This window comes from Mirounga angustirostris, unplaced genomic scaffold, assembly GCF_029215605.1.
Source record: "Mirounga angustirostris isolate CCGP_5_RB_7025 unplaced genomic scaffold, mMirAng1.0.hap1 SCAF_1, whole genome shotgun sequence".
Classification (NCBI taxonomy): domain Eukaryota; kingdom Metazoa; phylum Chordata; class Mammalia; order Carnivora; family Phocidae; genus Mirounga; species Mirounga angustirostris.
In genome coordinates this window covers 56,631,650-56,648,294 of record NW_026991709.1, presented here as the reverse complement: position 1 = coordinate 56,648,294, position 16,645 = coordinate 56,631,650, and the positions used below count along the sequence as shown (strand labels likewise).

The 16,645-nt window shown below is 40.7% G+C and overlaps 1 protein-coding gene across 2 annotated transcripts in view; it reads right to left on the bottom strand.

The window, feature by feature from the left end:
* The window catches only part of NECTIN3 (nectin cell adhesion molecule 3), a 138,714-nt gene that overhangs the window by 9,972 nt on the left and 112,097 nt on the right, over window positions 1–16,645 (bottom strand). Inside the window, exons 8-10 of one of the 2 annotated variants that reach the window (XM_054504163.2) lie at window positions 10,835–10,897; window positions 9,878–10,073; window positions 2,432–5,464 (exon numbers count right to left, since the gene is read on the bottom strand). In XM_054504163.2, the coding sequence (XP_054360138.1) occupies window positions 9,894–10,073; window positions 10,835–10,897 (243 nt within the window). In that variant the 3' untranslated portion in view covers window positions 2,432–5,464; window positions 9,878–9,893. Of the gene's footprint in view, window positions 1–2,431; window positions 5,465–9,877; window positions 10,074–10,834; window positions 10,898–16,645 lie in introns of those variants that run through there. The other variant, XM_054504164.2, reaches the window with a different exon arrangement.

The window sequence follows — 16,645 nt, the reverse complement described above, 5'->3', positions numbered from 1 at the left end:
TGAGGTTGTGGAAAAAGTGGAGCCCGCACACACTGTTGATGGGAGTGTAAAAAAATGCAGCAGCTTTGGAAAACAGTTCGGCAGCTCCTCAAAAGGTTAAGCCATCCAGTTGCCATATAATCCAGCAAATGCACTCTTAGATATATATGTAAGAAAAATAAACACGTATGTTCAAAGACTGGTACATGACAGTTCATAGCATTATTCATAATTCATAATTACTTCCCCAAGTTGTAAACAACTAAAATGCCCATCAACCAATGAATGGATAAAATGTGGTCTCTCCATACAATGGAACGTTCGTGGAATATTATTCAGCAATAAAAAGAAGTGAATGATAAATGCTAAAGCATGGATGAACCTTTTTTTGTTTGTTTTTTAAAAATTTTTAATAAGATTTTATTTATTTATTTGACAGACAGAGAGAGAGCACAAGCAGGGGGAGTGGCAGGCAGAGGGAGAGGGAGAAGTAGGCTCCCCACAGAGCAAGGGGAGCCCTATGAGGGGACTGGATCCCACGACTCGGGGATCATGACCTGAGCCAAAGGCAGTCGCTTAACCAACTGAGCCACCCAGGTGCCCGCATGGATGAACCTTAAAAGCATGTCAAGTGAAAGAAGCCAGACACAAAGGACCACACGATATATGATTCTATTTATAGGAAATGTACAGAACAGGCAAATCCACAGAGACAGAAAGTAGTCTAGTAGTTGCCAGGGGCAAGGGGAGTGGTGGGGTGGGGAGAGTGGATGGGAGTGGGTTTCTTTTGGGGTTGATGAAAATATTCTAAAATTGTGGTGAAGATTATATAACTCTGGGAATATACTAAAACAAACACTGAGGGGCGCCTGGGTGGCTCAGTTGGTTAAGTGGCCAGCTCTTGATTTCCGCTCAGGTCATGATCTCGGCATCCTGGGATGGAGACCCATGTCAGGCTCTGTGCTCAGCGGAGTCTGCTTGAGAGTTTCTCTCCCCCTTCCTCTGCTCTTCCCCCTGCTCGTGCTCTCTCTCTCAAATAAATAAATCTTTTAAGTCAATCAATCAATTGATCAATCACTGAGTTAATATACTTTAAAAGGATGAATTTTATGGTATCTCCTAAGTGGTTCCCAGACTTGGACATTTCACAGACCAGTAAGCATTCATTCCCAAAACAAAATTCAGGGACCTATGATAGATGCCAACTTTTTTGGGGGTAAGTAATAATATTTTTTTTTTTTTTTTTTTTTTTTTTTTTTTTTTTTTTAAAGATTTTTTTTTTATTTATTTGAGACAGAGAGAATGAGAGAGAGAGAGCACATGAGAGGGGGGGAGGGTCAGAGGCAGAAGCAGGCTCCCTGCCGAGCAGGGAGCCTGATGCGGGACTCGATCCAGGGACTCCAGGATCATGACCTGAGCCAAAGGCAGTCGATTAACCAACTGAGCCACCCAGGCGCCCAGTAATAATATTTTTAAAGTTACTGGGGCACCTGGGTGGCTCACTCAGTTAAGCAACTGCCTTCAGCTCAGGTCACCATCCCAGAGTCCCACCATCCCAAGGCCTGCATCATGAGGCTCCTTGCTCAGAGGGGAGTCTGTTTCTCCCTCTGACCCTCCTCCCCCCGCCATGCTCTCTCTCACTCTCTTTCAAATAAATAAATAAAATCTTCAAAAAAAGTTTTTTAAAGTTACTCTCTACTACTAATATCATTTCATAAAAGAAGGCATATTTTAACACCTAAGGATTAATAAGGAATGAAGAATTCTTTAAGTGGAATAAATTTAGCTTCACTAAAAAAAAGGTATTAAAGTAATTTTCACAAGCAGTTATAATAATGTGTAACTGATCACGTTTCAAAAACATTTCCAATACTGCCTTAAGTATGAAAGTACTTCTGTTGCTATTTTTAAAATCTTTTTTTAAAATGGATTCCAGTATAGAAATTTACCATTTCTATAAAAGATGTTCTTCAAATCTTGAATTTTGCAGTCATGTAATTAGGTTATCACTTTTTATATGTATTTTAAACATAACTGATTTATTGATAATAAGGTAAATGAAAAATTTTAGGTAATAAAAACTTTATTCAAAACATGTCAAGAACCATACAGTTCAAAAATAAAAGATAATTTCTGGTAACTTAAAAATAAAGAGTATCTATAACAACCACATTAACTCTACTATTTATAATACAATCTCAAAATCAAAGCTAATTTTTGTACTTCTATATTTTGCCACATTTGAGCTAAAAATCCTCCTCCTTACCCCACTATATTGTTATGCAACCCTTTTAGTTTTAACACTTAAAATACAACTTGAGCATTTTCTGACAAGCAAGAATATATACTATTGGTTTCTTCTATCAGGGACCTATGTCCCTATACATAGTTCAAATTCCTAGAAACTAATTTTTACTAAAAATATTTTTAAAAGAAAAAAGGAGAAAACAGGTTAGTAAAACATCTTATTTGAAAACAATGGGTAGATTAGTATTCTGAACTGAGCTGCACAAGAATACATTTCTACTTGAAGACTCTCCAGATTATTCGTTACACGTTTATACAGTACGGGACATTTGCAAGATGCTTTTCACCATTTATTAGTCAAGACTCACGACCCCAGGTGCTGTGAAATAGCAGAATTAACCTCAGTTTATGCAAGGAAACCAAGGCACGTGGTCAGATCTTCTCAGGGCCAGAGTGAAGTCTCACTAGCTTCTGACTTATGTGCAGAGCTGAATGCTTGTTTGTGGAATACATTCATTCATTTAATGATGGGAGTAAACGCAGGTGGGATTTGCTGTGGGAGAATTAGTTTTGGCTCTGTAAGTAAAAAGTTCTGAGCATGGATAAGATAAAGGACAATTTCAGTGTGAAAAGGGTTAATGGGAAGAAAGTTAAAACCAGAGTAAGCCTATTCAGACAGAGATCACTTTCCAGAAATAAAAATAGCAAAACAAGAATAGGAAAAGAATTAGAGCTATAGAGTTTCTCATTTCTAAGCCTAGGGGCTTTTATAAAATCACTTTAAAAGTAGGACCTCTCTTGAAGACAACCCTTAAGTATCTTATTTTTCCCTCCATAAAGCCCTGTGAGGTACAGAGTATGAACTTACAGGGTGAGACTAAGGAGTACAGAAGTTAAGACGTTAAGACTAGAGAGGGAATAGGCTGGAGCAGATGTTATGTCTTAAAGCATTGGCTTAGAAATAGAAACAGAAGGTAGAGGATAAACAGGAACTTTTCTGCATGGACAAATGGAATAATCCAGGGATCCAGTAGCCACACCAGCTACTTAACTTTTTTTTTTTTTTTTTTTTACAAAGGACTTGGAATTTCAAGTACACAACGAAACCTAAGATGACAAATGCTCTTCCGGGTATTGAAATATGCAGTAAGTTCTCATAAGACTGCGTGAAAAAGCAGAGGCATAACACCACAGTGCGGGTAAGTGCAAACTACCACATGTAGGAAAAAATACTGCTGGCTGTAGTCAAAATATGGGGAACACTGAGCTATCAACATGACTTGAGAGAAGAATTTAATTTAGCCTGATCAATGTGCTAATTTAAGGAAAAATACTGGCTGTTACTGGAAACATTATTAAAAATCAAAAGCAGTGACACCCTGTTACTTGGAAAATCCTGTGTGACCCTGCACTTCCTAGATCTATTGTGAGTTATTGGGACATTAGGGATGTTTGAGGTTATTCCTAACCTCTGGAGGAGACTTATAAAGCATCCCTTCATGGTTGCCAGACACAGTTGTAGCAGGATGGGTCACAGTTCTAAGCCAGTGTGGCAAATCTGATGTTCTGGATTCCCAGGGAGGTCTTCCCTCTAGGTGTCCTCTAACTGACTGTCACAGCTCAACCCCATGTCATGATGATAAATACAACCAGTGTAGGCTATGATACCAAGGATCCTGCTGGAAAAAAACTTCAAGAGGGCAACTGTTTGGTAAAGAATACAGAATATAGTTACTTCTTTTTGGTGCAGGGAGGTATGTAACTTGATACATATCATGTCCTTAGACCCCAAACACTGATTAGAACATTCTTGGGAATGGACCAATAGAAGGGAGCTATTCCCAAGTGATGACATGAAGAATCCTTTTATTCATCCATGGCAGTTTCCCTTCTCCCTGGTATGTAGAAGGAACTCCCACATCATGCTCTTCTCAGTTGATACCGTATGATAAAACAGTAATGTAGTGGCATCTGAGGTTTTGACATTCTCTCATTCTAGTTTACTCGGCACCACAATCAAACTGAAACTTGAGAATAACTAACCTAGTAATGAAAATACAGTAGAAATAAACCTAATGTTTTATGTATTTTGACCATCAAGGTAAATATGACCTTTCTGTTCCCCCCAACCTTTTTTGCAGAGATAATGTTAAAGCAAATATGATAAAATGGGTCTGAAAGAGTGAAATGTTTGCAGATGTGAGGGTTCTTTTGTGTGTGTGAATGGAAAAAAATTTCTTTTAACTGCGAATTTTAAGTGGACCCTTCTCCCCTCTGTCTCTCTCACATACCGACCCTGCCCCCTCCCCGCCAAGAAAGGAAAGGTCGTCACTAAGGAGAAATGTCAGAAGGTGTGATATCCTGAGGAATCCTTAACAAATTCTGTTACATTCTATGTAATTTAAATTATTTTGGCAATCTTTAATTAGTCTTAATAAACACTCTGGGAGTGGTGAGTAAACATTTGAAGAATCCTGTTGGGGGAATAACATCCTCCAAAGGTTGTTAGCATTTGAAAAACTCTAGTCTCTTCAGAGGCTTCTACCACAAGAGCTTTATCTATAGTTTAACACCAGAGACTCTGTTAATAAATGATTATTTTCAACGGCCATATTAGTAGTGTTACAGGTACGTGGACTGGGACTGGCCAAATACTGCAGGGCACTCCAGCCCTTCCATCAATAGGGTATGAGACTCTAGCAAGCCCGCTAGCCCTGGATCCCTAGATTACTAACCTCTTCTGTGTCTAGCAGTTAAACAGAATTGGGTCGCCTGACACTAAATATACTGGAATATTATTGGATTTGCTTTTAATAAACCTTTTGCATAAGATATTGTTGAATTCCCTAAAGAACAGAACTAGAACATTTTCAAGCTTACAGGACATTTGACTGTTACAGGGTGCCTGCTTGCTTATCAACATGAATGATGCAGAAATGGGTCAAAGGCTGATTTCAGTGTAAAGAATCACCTGGTGAGGTTGGGGATGGGGGTGGGAGAAGAGCTACAGCCCTCACCCACCTCTACCTCCTGAAGGCTACCAGAACCACCAAATCCCTGCAAGGGACCAAATTGGCCAAGTCCAGTTCACAACAATTTTCTTTAATGGAAGAAATAGAAATTCCTTATAGATATAATAAAATTAATCCAGGCAGCATCTATAGTTGAATAGGCTTGCTGATAGCAGTTTCTGGCTTATCAGAAGAACTGAAGTCCCTGGTCCTCCTAGAAGGAAGATCTGCAAAGAGTCCAAGGATGAAGAACCTTGTCAGTTAAGCACACGGCTGAACCAGTGGTGGGGGCCCTGGCATTTCTACTTCACACTCTTCCTATTCTTCTTCTGGTTTTCTACCAAAGCTAGCTAGTTTTCCATCTATCCGCCTCTCCCTGGGAGTTCAATAAAGGTGGGACAGACCAAACAGAGTGATCGGTGTATCAAAGAACTAAGGTGAAGGTGTTAGAGAGAAGTTTGTGCCCAAATTATTTTGAACCAACTGGGATGGAGTGGCTTTAATTATTTGATTGTTTTTGCAGCTATGGTTATCTAACAGATATAAGTCTTTCTGAGCATTTTGAGAAGTTCAAAAACCAAGTAAAAATGAGCATTTGTGCTTCCTTTCATTTTAATAAATGTTTTTTATGGGTTTTTTTCTTATGTATTTTCTTAGACCTCCATTCAAAAACAATCAGGAAAATGTATTCTCTTAACTCCTCTCCCCAGAAGCAGATTTTAAAGAAGTAACAGCTGGTTGGTGACTAGCATGGTCTGTGGGTGTGCAGCATAGGAGTGTGAGCCTTTCCATCCCCACAGGGGCTCCTGGAAAGGGGATGACACAGGAGTTTGGTCCTAGTCTGTGAAGGGATTCATGTAGGGGACTTGTCCAGGAATCCTGTCCATATCACAAACTCAATAATGTAGCTGTTATTAGTAGTAATCTGAAAACCAAGAGCACCCCTGGTTATGACAACATGCATTTGCAATTTTAGACAAAGCTTAAGAGGCTAAGCTCCAGATATCAAGCTTTCCATAAGACAAAATAGGTGTTACAGCAAAAGAAAGTATAAGTCCCTCTTGCACTTGGCTATACTCAAATTGGATCAAATGGAAGTTTTCATGTTACCACTTGGTTCTCCCCAGTGCTGGTGAGGGCGCTGGGAGTTTAGGTTCAACATTTAATAATAATAGAGTCATAGGCTTTTTTAGTTTGAAGAGAACTTATAATTTCCCATGTATTATTATCTTGTTTAACTCTCACATTTCTGAGAGGCTGACAGGAAAGGTAAAATCTCCACTTTATGGATAATGGGCAGCCGATGCCCTAGCCAGGTTAGGTGACTTGTTCAGGTTTTCGCAGCCAGAATGGGGGAGGTTGGGAGTAGAATCTGTTCTTTTGGTTCTTGGTAGATGGTCTGTCCTCGACACCCCAGGGAATAAGAGGCTTGAAGGAAGGCTCTATTGTATGTAAAGAATAGTACCACAAGGCCAGCCTAGTGCAGGCAAAGAGTGTACAACGAAAAGCAAAAGTCAATTTTAGACTACTATGGAAGAGCATTTAGGAAATCATCCCCAAAAGATGGACGAAGAAATTGTGCTACCCTTGTGAGTAAATGAGGCCCTAACAGATTTATGAGGAACCAGCTCATTTAGTTTAGAGGGCATTTATTTCTTTAGTATCTACCCTGTGTGTGTTACAGGGAGGTCTATCACAGGTAAGAATTTTATCAGAAAGCATGGACTTCTTCAAACTTAGAAAATATAAGAAGGCCAAGGATAGGAGAACCCTCACAGAAGAGGCAACAAATCACTGCCATTTAAGAATTAATGTCAATTCATATCCCATTATGCCAGGCCAATCCTGGACGGCCCAGAGGCTGTACTTTGGCTTGGTGTGCAAAGGTTGGTGACCCTGGAGCCTGGGCTGCCCATGCAACGGGCCACCATGGCTGCAATTCTGAGAGGGAGCATGCACACTCCAACCCCCCCGAAACGTTAAGCTTCGACCTTAAGCGGATAAGCACTCTGGGGATTTCTTTCTGTTTCCGTGTGTTCTAGTAAACCAGTTATGGGAAGAGTATCTAGTATCAGCTGTGGATTATATCACTCACTGACCTTTAAGAGTATAACTTCCAAATTTAAACAGCCATCATCAAGTTGTCTAAGCTCCAAATTTAGAAATCAATGGGCTAATTTTGGATGGCATTTTTTGTTTGAGGGGGCTGGCTGATCAAACCCTTTTAAAGCTCCTTTCTGTTCCACTCAGTGTTCAGAGAGAACAGAAGGGAGACACCAGGATAAACAATTATATAGCTTATCCGACCCATGAAAGGGGCCAACAGCTATAAAATCTACCAGTCTGTTTGAGAACTATTGTAGCTGACAGAGAAGCAAAGAGGATAGTGAACTAGCTGGTTATAAGAGAGGTGTCTACACCACGAAATTTCTTTTCCATAACTACATCAAAATGTTAAAAATTTTATAGTGGGTTCTTCTTGGTAGGGAGGGCTCTGAAGACAGGCCAAAAGGCACTGAAAACCCAGCCCTTCCAAATCTAGTGCAAATGAAGACCTCTTTACTACCCCCTCCAAGGTCCAAGATAAGTTTTTGTGATTCTAATTCATCAACCCACTTCCCAGCAGGACCCTAGAAACCATCCCTAGTGTGTAAGGCATTTTTAAAGCTTTCTAAAGGAGGTGACATACCACCATCTCTTCCTTTGTAACATCTAGTATTTATAAAAACACTTTATTCTCAAGGAGAACTCCAACCACAGCCATCTTTCTGCTGGGAAACAATTGCAAGGATTCCTCCACCTTCAGCTACACTAAAATTCACTGATGGGATTCCAGGTAATAATCAAATATGTTCTTTCCATGCCATCTTGCAACAAAGGGCAGTAAACTCTGAGGTAGCGCAGTGATACAGCAAGGAGGGTCCTTGGGATTTACCCTTGAATTCCATATAACCCTAGAGCCTTTTCAATTGCTAAAGTGCTGAGTTAGAGTTTAAGCATCTTTTCTCCTAGAACTGTCAGTCCCCCAGGCAATAGGGGCAGACTGCCTGACTACTGTGGAACCACCTGGAAAACTTGCCTGAAAGAGTGTGGCACTAAAACAAGGGAACACACACACGAGCCGGAACCGGAGCCGGCACAACATGAATCACAAGGTATCTTTGGTATCTCATTAGAAATCTAGGTCCATATTCTCCTGTCCCCGCTGAAACTTAGGGTGGAAACGTGTACTCTTTTATTAGTACTTATGTCATTCTTTCCTAATATACGACAAGTCTGCAGTGTTTTTCATACCTCTCATCTTCCAGAACACACGGTAAAACAATGCCTTCCTTAAGATGTGAGGAGAGTGATCAACATTTGCGCGGGTACCTGGGCCCCCTCCCCTGCTCACCCCCCTATAATTACTACCTTCAATCTCAGTGAGGCTACGTTGGCAAAGGGGACGGAGAAAACTCAAGACAGATATTTGCAGGCACCAAAATGTTGCACTGGTAAGTCAGTCACTATATTATTTGCTTTTTAGCATCCCTTGACTCTTGTTCTTGACTAGGTAAAAGAGGGTGGGGGGATAAAGGACAACATGAGGGTTTAGCATATATGCCATACTGAAGTGGCACTTAAAAAAAAAAATTCACATTTTCTACCTGGCTTTTAAGAGCAGGAGTTATTTCATGGTGATTTTCCAGCAGGCTTTTCTGAGGTAGATAAAACAGGGAGGAGAAGTAGTCTGAAGAAGCAGAGGGTGGCCAAAGCCTGTGTGGTTAGGATTAGTTTGAAAGGAATTTCAGAAGTGAAAGCTGAGCTTGTCATATGCAATACTACAGAAAAGAGGGACAGGGCTCAAGGCTATCCACCACTTAGCCAAGGCTTTTAGAATTTCATAGGTGGGAAATAGGCTAATCTGGCTAGGAAAGAACAGAACTGTGGGAACAACAGAGTGAGAGCAGAACCTTGGTGAGCACGCAGCTAATCGAGCCTAGGCAGAGAACGGCACAAAACATGTATCCCTCCGACCTTAGTGATCACGAAAGAACACCGATTACAGTTATCACAAGACTTTAAAAGCAACCAACAGGCTTGAGGGCTTCAGCTGCTTTTTGTTCTTGTTGTTGTTGTTTTGGATAAAGAGCAAATTTTGCCTCTTTCCTCAGGCCTCCCGTTTGCACAGGTACTGTAATTGCATTAAGCATGTCAGGGAAAGCCAAATCCCGATGAAATAATTAGTGGGATGGATTCTGAACTCCTTTTTCTGCTCATTTGAGTTACAGCTGAACAGGCTGGCCTTCCTAAGCCCCAGCAAGGTTAACATTCCCAGCCGGGGCCTTTCTTTCTGGAGAATCACTGCTGCTATCACAGGCAGATGCTCTACATTTAAATGAACGGGCCGTTGTGGGCCAAATGTTAGTAGTTAAACGCTACCGTCACAGAGACAGACAAAGCTATTGTCAAGTTCCCAGACACACCTGGTGGCTAAGAAACTTGAGGAAGGAAAGAAATTTGCTATTGGCTCCAAGCCATTCATCACGACTTCTGATACAGGTAAACTGGGATTATTTTATACGAGAGAATAAAATCATAACCATTGGCCTCAGTTTCTTTCCCCAGTCTAAGATTAAACATTTGTCAGGAGGACATACACTGGAAAGAGGGAAATCACACGTAGTGTTCTCGTGGGTTGATGTAGACGCTCTCGGGCTCGTTGCTTTCATGATGTTTGCCAGGACTCCGGTCTTGGTAGCATATCTGACTGTAAAGGGGGTACAGCTGCTGAATCCCATCTTCCCCCGTGGAATTCTCATCTTCATAGTCCAATCTCCTGCTATTTAGTCCATTCTAAAAATTCAAATATTGCTTACATTAACAGAGCAGCTGTTTGCATTTTTCTAGCACTTTGGTAAAAACAGGCAAGAATTGAATTCATTACAGTCTGTGTCTCTGATTCATTATCCCACAAGCTACTGAAAGGCAAGGTAAAGTCCAACAACTTACCATTTTCCAGTCCTGCATTGCTTACAATACCTGAATAAGAGTCGCAGCAGCTCCTAAATAGAAAGTTATGACTAACGGGAACTATAGTCAATTTCAGGTTTCAAAATTTGGAACTGGTATCGGTTAAACTAGGGAAGAACAAGGCTGTGAACTTCCGGAATCCCTCGGCAAGCCTCAAGCTTGGAATGTGTGCATGAAATATACAGAGAATTACGTCCAACAGCCAAAACAAAACCAAAAGAAACCTCAGGATTCAGTGCTGGGGAATTAGGGAAAAGACAGTGAAATGAACTTGTATTTGACCATATGCCCAACGTAACTGAGAATCAGAAACGCTGTCAGAGCTGACACCATCAAATGAACCCCCATGATGCTCTGTGGTGTCTCTGGTACTGACCCCTCTACCCGGTTACTGGTTTCATAAAACTCAATTACTTCTAAGATGGGCAAGCAAGCTCAAGGACTTTACAAAATCATACTATGCATGCTCAGATAGCAGAGAGGTGAAAAAAATAATTTTCATGGAAATCAAGTGATATTCTAATAAGTATGGTAGCCACCAGCTCCCCCTGGGCAGACCCCCGCAGCAGGACCACGTTACTTACAGAGTGCTGGAGACCGCCAACCTCTCTTTCTTTGAACTGAGTCTGCAAAGGCAAGTGTTCGGTCTGGAGGAAGAAGAAGGAACAAGACATGCACTTTAAAGCACCAAACACATGGTGAAATATATCAATCAAGACCATGAAGATGGCTATTTTTAAAAGAGCCTTTCATGTCTTGTCAAATGTATGCCAACTAAGCAATGTTCCATTTGAGGAGGGGATAAATAAATACATTTCTTGAGTTTGTCTCTCTCTCTCCTAACTCCAGACTTCTGGAAGGAAGAAAACATACAGAGCATCTGCTGCAGAACCTCTCATGCAAACTTATTTACATCTTACCTGAGGGAGGACTTATCTTTTCTGCAGAAGAATCTGATACTTTGAATCAGCTAAAAGTGATTTGGGGGTGGTAATGAAAAGTTATTTTTGTCCTTATCTATGGTCACCCTTTTCTTCCTGATACCTACTCCCTGCCTCCCACCCCCTCACAGATCATAAAGGGGATTCCTCATTTTTTTTTTTTAAAGATTTTATTTATTTATTTGAGAGAGAGAGAATGAGAGACAGAGAGCATGAGAGGGAGGAGGGTCAGAGGGAGAAGCAGACTCCCTGCCGAGCAGGGAGCCCGATGCGGGATTCGATCCCGGGACTCCAGGATCATGACCTGAGCCGAAGGCAGTCGCTTAACCAACTGAGCCACCCAGGCGCCCAAGGGGATTCCTCATTTTCAAACCTCACCCTAGGAAGAATCCTTCTCAGCTTCCCCTTGGCTTATAAATGCATTCTTACCCTTCAGCCCCCTGGTCAAATATTAGCTCTTCCAAGAAGCCTTGCATAAAGCATATATTATTATTGCAATTATTTGTTTATATTTGTTTGTCTCCTTCACTAGGATTGAGGGTGCTAGTTGGAGTATTTTACAAACATTACCTCCTTTGGGCGCCTGGGTGGCTCAGTTGGGTCAGCGACTGCCTTTGGCTCAGGTCATGATCCTGGAGTCCCTGGATCGAGTCCCGCATCGGGCTCCCTGCTCGGCGGGGAGTCTGCTTCTCCCTCTGACCCTCCCCCCTCTCATGTGCTCTCTCTCTCATTCTCTCTCTCAAATAAATAAATAAAATCTTTAAAAAAAAAAACATTACTTCCTTCATAATCTCTCTAAAAATTCTATAAAACTGATGTTTTTACTTTATGGATGACTAAAACCGAACCTTAGAGTGGTTCCGTAAGGTGTCTCCAGTCACACAGCTGGGGAGTAGTGGATTGTGATTCACACGTGGCTTTGTCTGAATCCTAATCCTATATTCCTATATCCCCTGCCTCTAGCTCAGTGTCTGGAAAATAGATGTTTAATAACTATAACAGAAGAAGGCCCGAAAGTCCCAGCATATAGGCATATCTATCAACATGTTCTCCTTTTCACTTCCTTTCCTCATGCTGTCCTTTTGGCCTGGAAGGTCTGCCCCTTAGTCTCTGACAGTTGAAATACTACCCCATCCATCTTGGCCTGGCTGAAGTCATTTTTTTTTTTTCCTCCTACAAGGCCCATCAAAGTTCATTTCTTTACTCCTAGTAAGTTTTCTTACTGTTCTTGTTTATATCTTTACCATAGCACACACCATTGATCTATCTGACAACATCTGTACCTTTCGACCCTAGTGAAGAGTGAGAGCTTTCCTGGCCCTCCTCTTCCAGCTCCAAACCCTAGCCTGTGGTTCTGCAACAGTAGGAAGTCAACAGTTAACTAATGAATTTACTGAACTCTAAACTATTAATTCTTGGTATCCCATATTAAGGTTATCCAAATTATAAATTATGTCTGACAAATTTGTTCCTCTTGTCACGTTCTGCATGATTCTAGGGTGCTTCCCACATGACCACATGAGATGGACAGTACACACTGGTAAAAGTCCAAGGCAGGGCCAGCCTCATGGAGTGTGACCAGTCACACAGGGCCTTGTGTTTAGAAGGTCCCACTCTGGGGCTTAATGCTCAGTGGTTGTTGCCATCTTAGATTCTGTGTTTTGTAAGTGGTCTTATGAAACAGTGGAGCATGCCTCAGTGACCTGTAGCCTCCACTCAAGGATGTCCTCTCCTGCTGCTTGTGTTTGATTTGGTTCTTGGCCCGCACCCCCTTACCCTGGTGTCCCAGATCCCCCTCGCTTTCCCCTCCCTGTCCCTGTCCAGTGACTGTGCTGTCCTCTGCCCTGGTAGGGGCCCGAGTGCTGGTACAGGGAAGGCTGGGGTCAGGACTGCATGCCCCCCACATCATGGTATTTCTGGCAGGTGATTAGAGGACACGTTTCAGTGAGGACAAGTCTTTCACCCTGATCTAGGACCTGACATCACCGTCCTGACATTGTTAATTTTCAACAAGAGGCCCTGCATTTTCATTTTATGCTGAGCCTCACAAATTATGTGGCTGGTCCTGGTCCAAGGAAAATAGATTTAGGGAAAAAAATACCTAAAACTAAATTGCCATTTTGTTTGCTGTTTTAGATGATCCTGGTTGCTGTTCTCCCCTTCTATCAATACAGGTAACTGAGAAATTATTCAGTGCCCTTCTTCCCACTAGTGGCAGAGTGCAGAAACCAAGGGTGCAGTCAACACTGAAAAGAGACCATGTTCTAGAAATACAGTGATTACAGCCTCAAGAGTTCAAGAAAACATTTGGTTGGAATATGTGCTGTTCTATGTTTACGCTATAAAATTCCAAATGGCAAATTTAATATGACTGGAAAATAAATTACCATCCAGATTTTCCTGAACACTCAGGATAATACTTATATTTGGTCATTGTCAGTGAAACACAGCAACAACCAAAAGCCTTTGGAAGCCAGTGTTCATTGTGGGCAGGATGAACCATTCAGCACCCTGAGTAACAATATAGCCAGTAATAAATTAATAGTGTTCGAGCATTACAGAGGCAAGAAAATCTGTCTATTTCATTTCAATTAAGAGATTTCAAAGAGCCGTGGCTTTATGAGTAATAATAGCATTGCTACATTTGTCTCATAGTAGAAGATATATAATTAGCCAGAAGTGGTACATGTGAAAATAAAGGACAAGAAGAGAGAGTTTCTAGAACTGAGCAGGACACTATGAATAATCTTCACTTGCACTGAATGGATGACAAGCATACTGTGTAAGGTCCTTTTCTCTACCCAATATTGTAAACTATCACAAACAAATCACTATCCCTCATGGGCGCCCATGAATTTTGTAATATAATATTGAACCAAATTCTATGAAAAGAAGTACCACACATCCTAGAGATGGCCCTGCATTAGGGATCAGGGGTTATGGAAAAGCATGCCGCCCTGGCTTCTGCACTGTGCAGCCATCCAATTTCTGACAAGATACATAAGGAATTTCATTTAATCTAATGGTGGGTGGTATACGTGTTCTATTTCTGCACTCCCTAAACTACCTGAAATGTTGAATATCTGACTTTAGGTTAATCATCAGTATATTGCAAAGTGTCTTGCATAATACCTTACTTATGTTTGGTGCTTAATATATATGTACTAAATTAACTTACAATATTTTAACTAATGGATACACAGCATATATTATTCTATTATTCTTACATTTTTTTCCCTAGAAAGCCTTAGGCTACTCTGAATCTCAATACATACTTTGATTTCCTTACTGGCGTGTACTATCTTGTAACAACTTCTATCCATAAGCACTTTCCTCATTTCTTAAGTCATTAGACTTTCTTGCTCTAATGCTTCTTCCTTATAATGACAAGTGATACATTTTTTACTTCTGCTTCCAGTCATGATGGAGAACTAATACCAGACTAGCCCCTCCTGTCATCAAAGATACACCAGAAAACTGGACAAAATACATGAACAACAGCTTTCAGACAGTGGATAACTGTGCTGCACAGGACTGGGATCTCAAGAGACAGAAAAACATATGGTGATCCTATAATAGCCCTGGCAACTATCTGATTTTTCTGCTGATCTGGGAAGAGAAAACCCAAGAAGAGCACAGAACCTTGCTGAGCTGAGGGGACAGAGTTCAGCACTCAGGTAAGCTGAGGTGACTGTAATCTGTGGGACAGGGTATTGAAAAGACGGAAAATCCTCACTGGACATGTGAGACATTCAGTGGAGACCCCAAGGTCATGCTTTAAGAGTAAGGTTAAAATAGCTCTAAGGCAGAGAGTATTCTAGAACAACCCTAACAAAGCTTAAAAACAAGCTTCCAGAAGAACAAGTTGATCTTAAATTAACGGAGTGACAAAAAACAACTCGATCCTCATTAAGGAATGACAGCAAAATTCAAATAATTGACAGGATAACATTCACAATGTCCAGCATCCAATTAAAATGTACTGAACATGGAAAAAAACAAACAAACAAAAAACAGGGAAAAAATAAGTCAGTAGAACCGAACCCAAAAGTGACAAATAGGGAATTAATAGACAAGAACTTTATAACACTTACTATAAATACGGGTAAGGATGTAAAAATTATGAACAGAATAGGAGAATCAAAAACTATGAAAGAACTGAAAAGAATTTCTAGGACTGAAAAAATACAATATCTGAATTGAAAAAGTCACTGCAGGGTCTTAATAGACACCACAAAAGAAAAGCCCAATGCATTTGAAGACAGAAACTATCCATACAAAGAACAGATGGGAAAAAAGCTTAAAAAGAAAAATTAAATATAGCTTTAGTGATCTGTGGAATAATATAAAGAGATCTACCATTTGTCGATAACTGGAATCACAGAAGGAAGGCAAGTCAGGAAAAAATATTTGAAGAATTGCTAAAATTTTCCAAATTAGATGAAAAATACATCAATAACTCTAAGAAGCTCAATGAACTCCACTAAGGGTAAACATAAAGGAAACTACTTCGATACATGTCAAACTTGAACTGCTGAAAACAATAATAAAGAAAATCTAAGATGTGGCCAGAGGAAAAAGTAAGATACAGTATGTACAGAGAAATAAAGATAAGAATTACACTGGCCATTCACCAGAAAAAAAATGAACTCAAGCCCAACCATGACAATAAATATATTTAATAAGAATAGACTAAACAGGGCGCCTGGGTGGCTCAGTCGATTAAGTGTCTGCATTCAGCTCAGGTCATGATCCTGGGGTCCTGGGATCGAGTCCCGTGTGTGGCTCCCCACTCAGTGGGGAGCTTGCTTCTCCCTCTCCCTGCCGCTTCCCCTGCTCGTGCACTCGCTCTCTTTCTCTCTGTCAAATAAATAAACAAAATCTTAAAAAAAAAATAAAGTCAGGGATTTTCAGACTGGGTAAAGAAGCAACTCAACTCAATGTTAGCTATGTGAAATGCATTTTAAATATAAAGATATAGGTAGGTTAAAACTAAGGGAATGGAAAAACACGTACGAGGAAAGCATGATTCATTAAGAAGAAATTTAAACCAGGGTGGCTATAATATCAAAGTGACTACAGGACAAGGAAAATTACCAGAGACAAGAATCTTTTAGGGGTGCCTGGGTGGCTCAGTCGATAAAGCATCTGCCTTCGGCTCAGGTCATGATCTTGGGGTTCTGGTATCAAGACCCATGTCATGCTCCCCGCTCAGCAGGGAGCCTGCTTCTCCCTCTCCTTCTGCTCCCCCCTTCTCCCCACTCATATTCTCAAATGCTCTGCTCTGTCTCTCTCAAATAATAAAAAGTCTTAAAAAAAAAAAAAAAGAATCTTCCATAATGATCACAGGATCAAAGGACAACATAGCATAACAATCTTAAATGTGTATACACCCAATAAAAACACATGAGTAACTAACTGACAGAACTGAAAGAAGAAACAGCAACATTCACA